General features: G+C 41.1%; 1 protein-coding gene across 1 annotated transcript in view; it reads left to right on the top strand.

Moving 5' to 3' along the window:
* Positions 1–2811, top strand: part of crhr1 (corticotropin releasing hormone receptor 1) — a 30966-nt gene extending 28155 nt beyond the window's left edge. Inside the window, exons 8-14 of the mRNA XM_082530939.1 lie at positions 36–189; positions 278–338; positions 430–502; positions 931–1016; positions 1341–1479; positions 1829–1870; positions 1971–2811. Coding sequence (XP_082387065.1) covers positions 36–189; positions 278–338; positions 430–502; positions 931–1016; positions 1341–1479; positions 1829–1870; positions 1971–2111 — 696 coding nt within the window. The 3' untranslated portion in view covers positions 2112–2811. The remainder of the gene's footprint in view (positions 1–35; positions 190–277; positions 339–429; positions 503–930; positions 1017–1340; positions 1480–1828; positions 1871–1970) is intronic.
* The last annotated feature ends 11515 nt before the right edge of the window (positions 2812–14326 follow it).

The following is a 14326-nucleotide window of genomic DNA, read 5'->3' as shown; positions in this document are numbered from 1 at the left end:
GATGCTGACCGTGACGCTGACTCTGGCCTCTGCAGGTGTGGTGCAGGCTGGTGACGGCAGGTTATAACTACTTCCATGTGACCAACTTCTTCTGGATGTTTGGTGAAGGCTGTTACCTCCACACTGCCGTCGTTCTCACCTACTCAACCGATAAACTCAGGAAGTGGATGTTCATCTGCATCGGGTGGGGTCAGTCCATCTGTCCCCCTTTCTGTCTGTCTACCTGTCCTTCTGTCCCTCTCTCTGCTCACCCGTCTCCCTCTCTGTCTGTCTGCAGGTATTCCATTCCCCATCATCGTGGCGTGGGCTTTTGGGAAGCTGTACTACGACAATGAGAAGTAGGTCATGTGACCAGATAAGACTTCTGCTAAATATAATGTGTTGCAATATTGAACGTGAGGAGTCATGTGACTGTGTTTTGATTGACAGGTGCTGGTTTGGAAAGAGGGCGGGAGTTTATACAGACTACATTTACCAAGGCCCCATGATCCTGGTCCTGCTGGTAGGAGCACAGCCAGTCCACCTTAAAAACACTACAGTCCTCCTTAAACACAGCCAGTCCATCTTAAATTCTGTCAGAGACTGATGCTGATGTTTTGGAGATTCCTTTGACCAGCAAGTGGTGCCGAAGCCTCCATCAGACAGTAGAAACCAGTAAAATCCCATAAAGTCTATAAATATCAGATTTGTTACAGACAGCTGAGAGGATGATTTATCGAGAGAGGAAGAGGAGTGAGATGGTCTGGTTTAACGTGAGAAGACACGTCAGCTGACAAGCTGTCATGTGATGTGGTCTCTGAAACCTGCTAACCTGATCAGACTCAGAGATGTACACACACTGTGAAGTCACATGTGTGTGAGAAACACCTGCACAGGTAACTTGGCTCATAGTCCAGCTGTGTATAAACCTGGAAGTCTTCTTCTCCTCAGATTAACTTCGTCTTCCTGTTCAACATCGTCCGGATCCTGATGACCAAACTCAGGGCATCAACAACCTCAGAAACCATTCAATACAGGTAGAAACACACCTGTAAATAGGAAGAGCGTGACAGCTGAGCTGGGTTTGTGATTGATTGATCAGAAATAAGTCATTGGTTTGGTCTTACAGACAGATGAGAGCAGGTGTGATGTACAGGTGATAGTTAGCTGTCGCCTCACCTTTGCATGTCTCTTTGGAGGTCATCAAACACTCACACTGGCCGTGTCTTTACGGTCTGTCTTCACTGATGTTTATGCAGCTCCTCACATAAACCAGCTTATTTTCCCCTCTTGCTGCATGAGCCTGTTTGCTGAAGGTAAAGAATGCCTGTGTGGGTTAATGTGCTTCTCTGGTGCTGCAGGAAGGCGGTGAAGGCGACGCTGGTGCTGCTGCCTCTGTTAGGAATCACCTACATGCTTTTCTTTGTGAACCCCGGAGGAGAGGACGAGGTCGCTCGGATCGTCTTCATCTACTTCAACTCCATCCTTGAGTCCTTCCAGGTTCAGACTGCCACCCACACCAGAGGGAGCCTAACACAGTTTAATCGATTATCAGAGAGCCTCGGTGTGGTCACTGAGCACTAATACATGAGCTGTTGCTGTCAGACCAGGTTCAGCTTACTAAATCCAGTTTACTATGCTGGTCTCAGTCCAAGACTAAATTGGCCGAGCTTTCTTAGCTCAGTTTACACAGACTGATCTAAAAAGAATCATAAACCTTTAGCTTAGCTATTAGCCAGAACGTTGATGGACACATCCTTTGATGATGTCACTTCTAGGCTGGACTCTTGTAGCTCCTCCGCCCATCAGTCGCTGTTGGCTAACTTGTCGACTCTCTGTGTCCCTGCAGGGCTTTTTCGTCTCTGTGTTTTACTGCTTCCTGAATAGCGAGGTTTGTCATGTTAATCAGGATTCCGCTTGGTTTCACATCATGTATGAATTGTATTTACATGACCGTTCTGATGTCTCTGTTTACCCGTTTACATATCTAGGTGCGCTCCGCGGTCAGGAAGCGTTGGATTCGTTGGCAGGACCGTCACTCCATCCGGAGCCGTGTCATACGTGCCACGTCACTGCCCACCTCACCGAGCAGAGTGTCCTTCCACAGCATCAAACAGTCCTCAAACCTCTGACAGACCTGAACTCACCCAATGGCGGTCTGAGATGTGATTCTCGTTGGCCAATCTGAGCTCTTATGATTCATGAGGACCAGACAGTTAGAGGGGGGGGGGGGGGGGGCCCCGCCTCTCTTCACCCTCACTAGACTCTCTGTCTCTGGACTCAACCAATCAGCTGCTTCATATGTTGCACTGAGCAGTAGGGATGGGTATTGATAAGATTTTCACGATTCCGATTCCATTTTCGATTCTGTTTAACGATTCGATTCTTTATCGATTCTTTTTAAAAAAGGAGAACACTAAGGTCAACTAGCTTAGAACTTTGTTTTATATCTTCTCTTTGAACAAGATAGAAATTTAGGAGTAACATGGCCTTACAAACCCAACAGTGAGATCTTAGATCCAGCCTACGGCTCTTCAATGGGGTGTCACAGGGTCCCCAGGAAAAAAATTGTAAATGTAAAATAATAAAATAAATATTCTTCTGTAGCAATAACAAAGTGTAACATAAATTATTCTGTAGCAATTACACAAGAATATCCAGTAATGTCCCTGCCTACAATTAAACACATTCACTTACTGAAAATCATCTGCTGTGGCAAACGGCTGCAAGCCTTTGACCACAAACTGAGTCACTGCTCGGTGACATTCGTCTATCCTGGCCTGAAAGGAGACGCTGCAGTCGCGAGAGCTGCCAGCATCTGAGCCAGACTCTGTCTCTCTCATCATGGTCACTAAATGCACAGTAATGGCAGGTTTTGTAATAAGGCAGATCGCGCTAACATAATATGCACTGTTAGTTGATTATTTACCTGCCGCATTAATGGGAGAGGACGTGCAAACGTTACCGCTGCTGCTGGGTTGAGATTCACGAGTCCGGAGCGGAATTAAAAACACGACATTCATTTAAGGTCATCGTGTGTTTTGTGAGCAAATGCTTTTGCATATTCGTAGTGTTTCCTCCCTTATTAAATGAAATATCTACTTTGCAAATATTGCAAGTTGCCCTGTTGTCATCCGTTCTCGTAAAGTATAATCAAACTTTTGAGCGTTTAAGCTGCCGTGTTTCCTGCCAGGTAAATGACGCTCCGCAACGTGGTGACGTCATTCGGGGCAACTGGAATCAATAAGGGAATCGTTTGCAAAAATGGCAAACAATTCCAAGGAACTGAAACAGGGGGAACCGGTTCTCAACAAGAACCGGGTTTCGATACCCATCCCTACTGAGCAGCCAGACTGCATTTTATAATCGGTTTAGTGGTTTATTGATCAGTGTTTTATTTATCAGCTATTACTGTATGTATTACTGATCACCAGCTTTCTGCTCTTCACACACACGCACACTGATCATCACAGATTCAGAGGTGTGTGGTGAGAAACCTAACCCTAACTTAGACTGTCTGATAACCCTGACCCAGTACTCACTCTTTACTGCCTGGACGTCAGCTTCCTGCTCTACTTCCTCTGGTGAACATTTATTCAGATTAAATCTTCGGGCAAGTGGATTAAGGATTTGTACCATTTCCACCAGTGGCAGGAAAGTAAAGCTGGATTATCAGCAGGTTTTATTTTGCATCAGATGGAGTCTTTATAGCCACAAGAACGTCTGCTTGATGTTTGGTGTGAGTGCTCCGCCACAGAGACACTGCTGAAGACACACAGCAGCAGATCCAGGAGTGTGTGTGTGTGTGCACGTGTGTGTACGTGTGTTTGTGCATGCAGTTTAATAAATTAACCCAAGCTTAACTTGCTGTGAAAGGGGCGGAGTTTACATCATGTGACCAATCAGAAACATGGACAGATCAGCAAACTGATCTCTGTTTATTTCCTTCATGAACAAATGGAAAATAGGCCGTTTATACAATGATTTCCACCTGCAATCCCTGGCCAGGTAAAAATACGTGACACACACAAGTTGACACACAAGCCACCACGGCGAGTGGACTATGGAACGCCAGGACTGCCATAATGAATTAATTAAATACACCATTAAATAATTAATTAAATGTGTCAATAATTAATTAAAATTGGAATTAATTAATTAAATAAATAGTTATGACACATGTAATTAATTAATTATTGACAAGGAGTAACAAGGAGTAACACTAGGCCCAGGCTCTTCCAGCAGCCACTAGGCCCAGGATCCTCCTGCTCCACCAGGCCCAGGATCCTCCAGCAGCCACTGGGCCCAGGCTCCTCTAGCAAGGCACCAAGAAGTAAATCAACAGTGATTTCAACGGGCCATCACAAGGAAATACCAATCTCATCATTTTCAAAATGCCGCCTAAAAAAGCAAACCCAGCAGTTGAAGAGGAGTTGGAGGAGATTAGGAAATCGCTTAATTTCATGTCTGATGAACTGAGCAAAGTGGCTAAACAACAAGGTATGCTACATGACCTAATGGATGAAATAAAACAACTAAAAAACCTCATAAAGGACAAGGACAAGAAAATAGACGACTTGGAATGGCGAATCGAGGACCTTGAACAATACACAAGAATGGATGATTTAGTCATAAGTGGACTGGAGACGCAACACCAAACCTACGCCAGAGTAACAGCTGGTGGAGGTAAAGACGGTGAAGATGCCCCGGTAGAGGAGCTGCAAACGCTTGAACAGCAAGTGATAAAATTCCTTCAAACGAAGAATGTAAGCAGAGACATCATATTGCAGCATGCCACACGCTCCCCAGAAAAGACAGTAAAACAAATCCATTAATCATTCTTCGGTTTGTGAGTCGCAAAACAAAGATTGAGTTACTGAAACAGGGTAAGAAGCTAAAAGGGACTGGTGTGTATTTAAATGAACATTTAACGAAAAAGACTGCTGAAATTGCAAGACAGGCACGCAGCCTGAGAAAACAAAATAAGATACAAGCGACATGGACGATGAACTGCAACGTAATGATAAGACTAAATGGCAATCCCAAAGAAGCGAAAGTTGTGATGATAAGAGAACTCAAAGACTTAGAGCAATATAAATAATCAGGAATCTGCTATGGAATCTATTGGAAAAGTGACGATTGGATAATGAACAATGGGTATGGAAAGTGTTTCTGGCCTTACGGCTCAAAAACAATGGAAACAACAACAACAAAAACAAAAACACATAAATGACAAGTTTGGACACAGATTATAGGTTTCCATTCAGAGATATTGAAGAGAAAGAATTTGATTATGAAAAGGACTGTCAAGGTGGTTAATTTGCCACACTCTGAGAAAACGAACTTCAAAACGTTTAACTATGCAGAGCACAACATGCATGACCCTGAAAGTAACATTGACCCAGATACCCACTTCTACAATAACACCAATAATACTTGTGAGTACTATACGGGCGTTAAGAAGGTGGTCGTCCAGGTGAGATCCTCGGAGATGTGGACTCCCAGGAACTTGAAGCTGCTCACACGCTCCACAGCCGTCCCCTTAATGTGGGCTAAGCTAAAGCTAACACCACACCGGCTGCCTTTACCCAGTATTTTTCTCGCCAATGTCCGTTCTCTGGCAAACAAAATGGATGAGATACGGCTCTCCATCACTAACAACAGACGGATTATGGACTCAAATGTCATGTTTTTCACCGAAACATGGCTGAACAACAGCTGCCCGGACAATGCTATCGAGTTAGCAGGACGCCACACACACCGAGCCGACAGGCTAGCAGATGACTCCGGCAAGACCAGAGGTGGAGGTTTGTGCATTTATATTAACAATGCTTGGTGCATGAACTCCACTACTACTGAGAGTCACTGCTCACCTAATGCGGAGTTTTTAATGGTCAAATGCAGACCTTATTATCTCCCCAGAGAATTCACTTCGATCATACTCACTGCCGTGTATATACCCCGCGACGCTAATGCTAGGTTGGCCATGAAAGAACTTTCTGCAGCCATTAACAAACACCAGAATAAACACCCCGAGGCTGCTTTTATTGTTGCTGGCGACTTCAACCACACCAACTTAAAGACAGTCCTCCCCAGATTCCACCAACATGTCTCCTGCCACACCAGAGGAGACAAGACTTTAGACCATGTGTATTCCAACCTGGCTGGAGCCTACAAAGCCACACCCCTCCCCCACATTGGACAATCGGACCATCTCTCCCTGTTCCTCACACCTCGGTATTCACCACTCATCCAACGTGTGAAACCTGCTGTGAGGACAATTAAAGTGTGGCCAGAGGGGACAGACGCAGTGCTCCAGGACAGATTTAAAAACACAGACTGGAATATGTTCACCCACACAGACCTGGACCAGTACGCCTCATCTGTACTGGATTACATCTCCAAAACCACAGACAGTGTCACCACCCAGAAACGGATCACCATGTACCCCAACCAGAAGCCTTGGATGAACCGGGATGTTCGTCTCCTCCTGAAGGCCCGCAACACTGCCTTTAGGTCAGGAGATGCACACGCCTACAGTACAGCCAGGGCTAATCTAAAGAAGGGCATCAAAAAAGCCAAACACCATTACAAAAAGAAGGTAGAAGAACACTTCTCCAACTCCAACCCCCGACGCATGTGGCAAGGACTCCAGACCATCACAGACTACAGGACCACCAAACCCTCCCCCGCATCCTCTGATGTCTCCTTCCTCAACGAGCTCAACAACTTTTATGCTCGTTTTGAGCGAGGGAACCCCACAACCACAACCAAAGCAGACATGACGCCAGACCACCAACCTATGACTCTCTCCCCCACCGATGTAGGAGCGGTGCTGAGCAGGATCAATGTCCACAAGGCTGCAGGCCCTGATGGCATCCCCGGGCGTGTTCTCAGAGCGTGTTCTGGGGAGCTTGCAGGAGTGCTCACAGACATATTCAATCTGTCCTTGGCCCACGCTGTGGTACCGGCCTGCTTCAAATCCACCTCCATCGTCCCGATACCCAAAAACTCCAACCCATCTTGCCTCAATGATTACCGCCCAGTAGCACTCACCCCCATCATCACTAAGTGCTGGTCAAGAAGCTGGTCAAGAAGGCTCACCAGCGCCTCTTCTTCTTGAGGACTCTGAGGAAGAACCACCTGTCCTCAGACATCCTGGTGAACTTCTATCGCTGCACCATCGAGAGCATCCTGACCAACTGTATAACAGTCTGGTACGGGAACTGCTCTGCCTCGGACCGGAAGGCGTTGCAGAGGGTCGTGAAAACTGCCCAGCGCATCGCCGGAGCACCACTTCCTGCCATAAAAGACATCTACAGGAAGCGGTGTCTGAAAAGGGCTGGGAAAATCATCAAAGACCCCAGTCACCCATCACATGGACTCTTCACCCTCCTGCCCTCTGGGAGGCGCTACAGGAGCCTCCGGACTAAGACCACCAGGTACCGGAACAGCTTCTTCCCCACAGCTGTCAGACTCCTGAACTCTGCCTCCTGACATCTGACCCACGTTAAACTCATGGACTGAACATACACACACCCACAATGGACAACTGTACCCTCAAACACAATAATAACATGGAGTGAACCACCACTCACAACCACTAGCACTTTATATAGCCTCTGTAGAAACTATCTACACCCTCACTTACCTTAACTGCACTACTGTATAGCTCCGTGTAAATAATCATTCTGTACATTCAATAATCTTTAATCCTACAACTGTTTACAACTTGCATAGTTCCCATTTCTGTATAGCTGTATATCCCAGATTCTGTAAAGTTATTTATTTCATATTCTGTATAGTTTTTCATATTTATATCCTGTTCATATCCTGTACATAGCTTGTACTCACTACAGCCTGTACATACTTATAGTTATAGAATATTCACAACATACTTCATACCGTGTACATTATAACATACCATAATAGACCCATTTCTGTAATATACTCACATATCTATATTATTGCTAATATATATTGTAATATATCTATATCACTAAAGCACTTCTGGATGGATGCAAACTGCATTTCGTTGCCCTGTACCTGTGCATGTGCAATGACAATAAAGTTGAATTCTATTCTATTCTATTCTATTCTATACAGATGACCAATTCAATGTGAATATTAAAATGGCAAATGCATTGTCGGTCATACATTTCAATAGTAGAAGCCTGTATAAAAATTTTCTAAAATTACAGAATGTTTAAGTAAGTTAAAAAAGTTTAATATAATTGCAATATCAGAAACATGGCTCGATAATGAGAAAGTTAGTGAAATGGGACTGGAAGGATATGAATTATTTACAATGAACAGGGTGAATAAAAAAGGAGGTGGTGTTGCTTTATATGTAGATAAAGTTTTGAAATGTAGTCTGATTGAATGTATGTCAAGCACCATAGATAACATATTGGAATGTGTCACTATTGAAATCCATGTTGAAAAAGCTAACAATATAATTATAAGTTGCATCTATAGGACACCAGGTTCATGCCTTGAGATATTCAATGAAAAACTTGCTGCTATGTTTAGCAACCTAAATGATAAAAAAGTGCAAATAATTTGTGGTGATTTTAATATAGATTTGCTAAACCCAAATGGACATCAGAAAACAACAGATTTCATCAATACAATGTATAGTAACTCCCTTTCCCCTGTAATTATAAAACCAAGTAGAATAACAACTGATACAGCTACATTGATAGATAATATATTCACAAATAAAATTGACCATGAAATAGTAGGTGGACTTCTTATAACTGATATAAGCGATCATCTTCCTGTTTTTGCAATTTTTCAAAATTATTTTGGGATTAAAACTAAACAAAAGAATCAAATATTTGATATGATACGACATAGAACAACAAGAGCCATTGCTGCCCTCCAGGTGGACTTAAAGGAACACAATTGGAATGAGGATTTTGCAAATGAAGATTCAAATAGTGCATATGATGCATTCTTATCAACAGTAATTTCACTATATGAAAAACATTGTCCTTTAATGAAAATCACTAGAAAGCATCACAGATCCAATAAGCCATGGATCACAAAGGGGATAGAAGATGCATGTAAAAAGAAAAATAATCTATATAAGAGATTCATAAAACAGAGGACAAAAGATGCTGAAATAAAGTACAAGTTATATAAAAATAGATTAGTAAATATTATAAGAACAAGTAAGAAAGAATATTACCACAAATTATTGGAGCAAAGTAGAAGTAACACACAAGAAACATGGAGGATATTAAACAGTCTAATCAAAAAGGGCTCAAAAAATAAGAATTATCCAGATTATTTTAAAAAAGATAAAGATATTGTGCTTGATAAAACTAAAGACATTGCAAATGAATTTAATGATTTCTTTGTAAATGTTGGCTTTAATTTAGCAAAAGAAATTCCAGAGTCAAGAAATAATAACGACCTAAATAAACATATTACTCAGAATGTGTCCTCCATGTTTATTGGTGCTGTAACTCATAGAGAAATAATTAACATTGTGAAGACATTTAAAAATAAAAAGTCCACTGACTGTTTTGGTATTGACATGATATTAGTTAAAAGTATTATAGAATATATAGTGCAACCTTTCGCATACATTTGTAATCTGTCCTTTCAAACTGGTGTGTTTCCCTCACAAATGAAAATAGCAAAAGTTATTCCAATCCATAAAAACGGAGAGAGATGTCAGTTTACCAATTATAGGCCAATATCACTGCTCCCACAGTTCTCAAAAATTTTAGAGAAGTTATTTGTTAATAGACTTGATAAATATATTGAGAAGCATAATCTCCTAAGTGATAACCAATATGGCTTTAGAGTGAAAAGGTCCACTTCGATGGCAGTGATGGAACTTGTTGAAGGGATATCTAATGCTATAGATAATAAGGAATATACTGTTGGTATTTTTATAGACTTAAAAAAGGCATTTGATACAATTGATCATTCTATATTAATGAATAAACTAGAGAGATATGGCATAAGAGGGATAGCATACAAGTGGATGAAAAGTTACCTGGATGAAAGATATCAATATGTCGAATTCAATAATGTAAAATCTAAGCAGTTGAAGGTAACTTGTGGTGTTCCTCAGGGCTCTGTGCTGGGCCCTAAATTATTCATATTATATATAAATGGTATATGTAGTGTTTCCAAACTGTTAAAATGTGTATTGTTTGCTGATGATACCACTCTGTACTGCTCAGGTAAAAACCTAGAACAGCTTCTGACTACAGCGGAAAAGGAGTTAAATATATTAAAAAACTGGTTTGATGTAAATAAGTTATCATTAAATATAAAGAAAACAAAATTGATTATTTTTGGCACTAGACAAATGAAAAATGTATCTAAAATAAGGGTTAATGGAATTGAAATTGAAAGAGTGTACGTAAATAAATTTCTTGGAGTGATAATCGATGATAAGCTGAGTTGGAAGTCTCATATAAACCATGTGAAAACAAAAATGTCAAAAACCATTGCTATTCTCTACAAAACAAAGCATGTCCTGAACAAAAAATCATTATACACACTTTATTGTACTCTGTTGCTTCCATATATGACTTACTGTCTGGAGATATGGGGTAATGCATATAAAACGAACACTCTTCATATTTTCAAGTTACAAAAAAGAGCTATAAGAATTATAAACCAATCAAACTATATAGAACCAACTAACATTTTGTTTATTAATCTGAATACCCTGAAATTTTATGATTTAGTTGAATATAAAATGGCACAGATAATGTATAAAGCACAAAATAACTTGCTTTGCCGCAGTACTCAGAAGCTGTTCAAAGTCAGAGAGAGTCAATATGACTTAAGGGGAACAGATTTCTTTAACACCCACCTGGGTGTGCTCCAGTTTTTCCTTTGGAGCACCTTGATCAGAACCCAGTCACCGGGCTTTAGTCTGCAAGACACTGGAGAAACATCATCAGGTTGTTGATTATGTACAATGATCTCTTTGTTTTCTAACAGCTTAGACATCCATTCTGCTAATGTGTTTTCTCTGATTGCTTTGTCTATTGGTTGACTGGTAATGGGCAGTGGAAACGGCCTGCCATGAATGATTTCAAATGGAGTTAGTTTATGGGAGCCTTGTGTTAAGCGCATCCACATTTTCACTAAACCCAAACATTCAGGCCACGGCCTTCCTGTTTCTGCCATGCATTTCCTGAGCCTTTGTTTTATAGTGCCGTTAGTTCTCTCTACAAGGCCTGCGCTCTGAGGGTGATAAGCACAGTGGTGTTTTATGCTGAAACCGAGTGCTTCAGAGACCTTAGTGATGACATCATTTACAAAATGAGTGCCGTTGTCTGATCGTATCAAAGCTGGGATGCCATATGTGGGTATGAAGTGATTGCACAGGCACTTTGCTACTGAAATTGCATCTGCCTTTTTCACTGGATAGATTTCCGGCCACTTTGAGAACACGTCTATAACCACTAGGGCGTATTTTGACCCTTGACATTCGCTTAGTTCAATAAAATCCATATGGATTGTGTGGTCTCAGGTTTCCCTGAGCATTATATTTTTGACACGTCATGCACGTTCTGACAAATTGTTTTGCTGAGGTTTCAAAATTTACAGTGTAGAATTTACAGTGTAGAAATGAGAGTATTGTGTAGAATTTACAGTGTAGAAATGAGAGTTGACAATACTGGTCAGTCCCCCCGTTGACAAATGCGTACAGCCATGAGTCACTAATGCCGCCATCTCGTGGAGCGATTTTGGCAACACTGGCTTGCCATAACACATCATTAAATCGTTTGTCAGAACTGCACCGTGTTTTAGCCATTTTGCCTGCTCTGCTGTGCTTGCTGCTTTTTGTTCATTTTTCAACACATCCAGTGGAATCTGATGTGTGTTCACTGCCATCAATGTGATGTTTGCCTGTTGTGCCGCCTATTTTGCTGCTCTGTCAGCAAAATTGTTGCCTGTAGTAATGAAAGAGTCAGTAGGCGTTGTAAGAGGTTGGCATGCTGGTTTGTCAGTTGGTGTAATCATTCCTCTGTTATGCCAAATTTTTTGCAAAATGATGCACAGCAGAGAAAACATACTGGCTGTCTGTATGTATGTTTATTAGTTTGTCTTTGTGTATTTAGCTTTCGCGTATCACAGCTATCAGCTCAGCGCTCTGTGCAGGACATGAAGAAGAAAGTGGTTTTGCTTCTATTATTTTACTATCTGTGGTTACTGCGTAACCTACACAATTTCGGCCTGTGCTGTAAGGTCAAATGCTGTTCTCCTAGCTTCCACACTTGCTGATCATAAGGTGGATCTGGGCCTGGGGTTTGTTTAAATCTCAGAATGTTGTGATACTCGGTCGGTTTCTGGCACTCAGGTGTAATACCAGAAAAGAATGGCATGACTGCTATCTTAAGTTTTGTCAGAGCGTCTCTACCTAGCAAATTTACTGGACACGACGGGTCATATATGCATTTAATAAAGCACCTGCGGCCACTTACTGTGTGTACTAGTTCTAAAAGGGCAGTTAATTGTTGTACAGTTGTGTGGCCTGAAGCTGACTTTACAACTAATTTGTCCTCTACTCCTACAATCTCGTGGGAAGTGACCTTCCTCTCCACGGTTCTAGCAGGCGTTGTCTCTATGTTATCTGCTGTTTCTGCGTGGCTGTCTGCAGCCTTGGTGTTTGTGACTTTGTTCGCCTCTCTGTTCCTGATAGCCACCTGCGGATTAGTGTTTTAGTCTGTTGTCAACACATCAGCCTTATTTTTAAGTTACAGAATGCTTCTTCTCCTTTTTTTTTTGTTTTTTTTTTTTTGTTTGTTTTGTTTTGTTTGGGAGAATAGATGCAACTCTACATTTTCACTTAAGGCATTTTTAGGTAATTTCTAGTTCTTCAAACAATTCATGGATCTCACACATTTCAAACTTTCAAGTTAGGGTTGTTTCCCATTTATACATATATATATATATATATATACATATATATATATATATATATATATATATATATATATATATATATATATATATATATATATATTTAACTTTGCATTGCTCACAGCTCATAGCTCACAGCTCTAAACCTAGGCATTTTTCAATCATATGCCTAATCACTATGTGTCACTGTGATTCTCAAGTATTGTCACAAGTTCGTTTAAATTCGTTTCCAAAACCAACAAAATAATCAAACAAAAACAAAAAACATAAACGTGTCAGGACACAAAAGAAAAAAGAAAAATGCTGCCACCCGAACAAGGCAGAAGTCTGCATATGTTGGCTTGTAATAGCATGCAGCTTGTAACATGGTAGACTAATGTGCCTGTGTTAATTCAGCTCCATATTATTGTGTGAAGTTGCACTGGGTTGGGAGTGGTTTTGTGTGTGTCACATTTTTGGTGAGCCAATGGCTGGAATGAGGTTGGACTAATTAGAGGCAGGTGTACTTGATTGCACTGATACACTGGTCTTCTTATAGCCCACACTACAACCACTGCTGTTTTGTTTTGTCTCTCTGTGCAGGTATGTAATGTGATGAAATCAGATATGTTTGGGATGGATTGGTTTTGCGCTATGAATTTTATATTAAGTGTGTCGTTTTGTTTCTCTGTGCAGTCCAGGGCCTATTATATGCCACAGCCTAAAGGCAGCAGAGTTGCAGAGGCTTGAGTGACCACTGACTATATGCTTGCAGGGTGGTGGGTCTCCAAGGACAACTTCTAACCCTGTTAAAGGCAACATGTGGGGTGCAACTTGGCCGTGTGGCATAGCTGGCTCTGGCCTTGGGACTGTGTGTTTTTATACAATTCTTAAGTGGGACACTGGACTGTTTTATCTTTTATCTCTTGATATATTTTTCATCAATAAATTATCTTTTAGAATTTTATTGACTGTCATCTTTTTGCCCACGACTGAGACGGTTGGTCAGACCTAGAGTCTTTCTTTGGGTGTGTTACAGCAGCTTCTGCTCTAAAAGAAACAAAAAAGAAAAAGAACATGTGGAACATGCTCATCAGCTTAGCAGTGTCTACATATTTAATTCAGCTTCTCAATCCTGTAGTTTTAGCTGTTGTCTACAGGGTTTTGCTTATTGGTTGTTATTATAGGTGTGCTCTATATCTCAGCAATGTGTCATTCTAGGATGATAGGTTTCAAGCTGGTCAAGTGCCTCTATGCACTTCATTAGTTTAGTTATTCTCTGTATTGTCTTCATCTCACATGTCATTACACTGAGTTTCAGCAAACCTTAAGCTTGATGCAGACTACTGCTTAACAATTATCCACCTCACATCATAACCGATTAAGGTGCCTCTTCATATTAATATTATGTCATTGTTAATATTATCCTCTTTGTCTTATATGACAGCAATAGCATATTATAATA

The sequence above is a fragment of the Aulonocara stuartgranti genome, assembly GCF_965226115.1.
Source record: "Aulonocara stuartgranti genome assembly, chromosome: 4".
Classification (NCBI taxonomy): domain Eukaryota; kingdom Metazoa; phylum Chordata; class Actinopteri; order Cichliformes; family Cichlidae; genus Aulonocara; species Aulonocara stuartgranti.
This window is presented reverse-complemented; position numbering and strand designations above follow the sequence as displayed.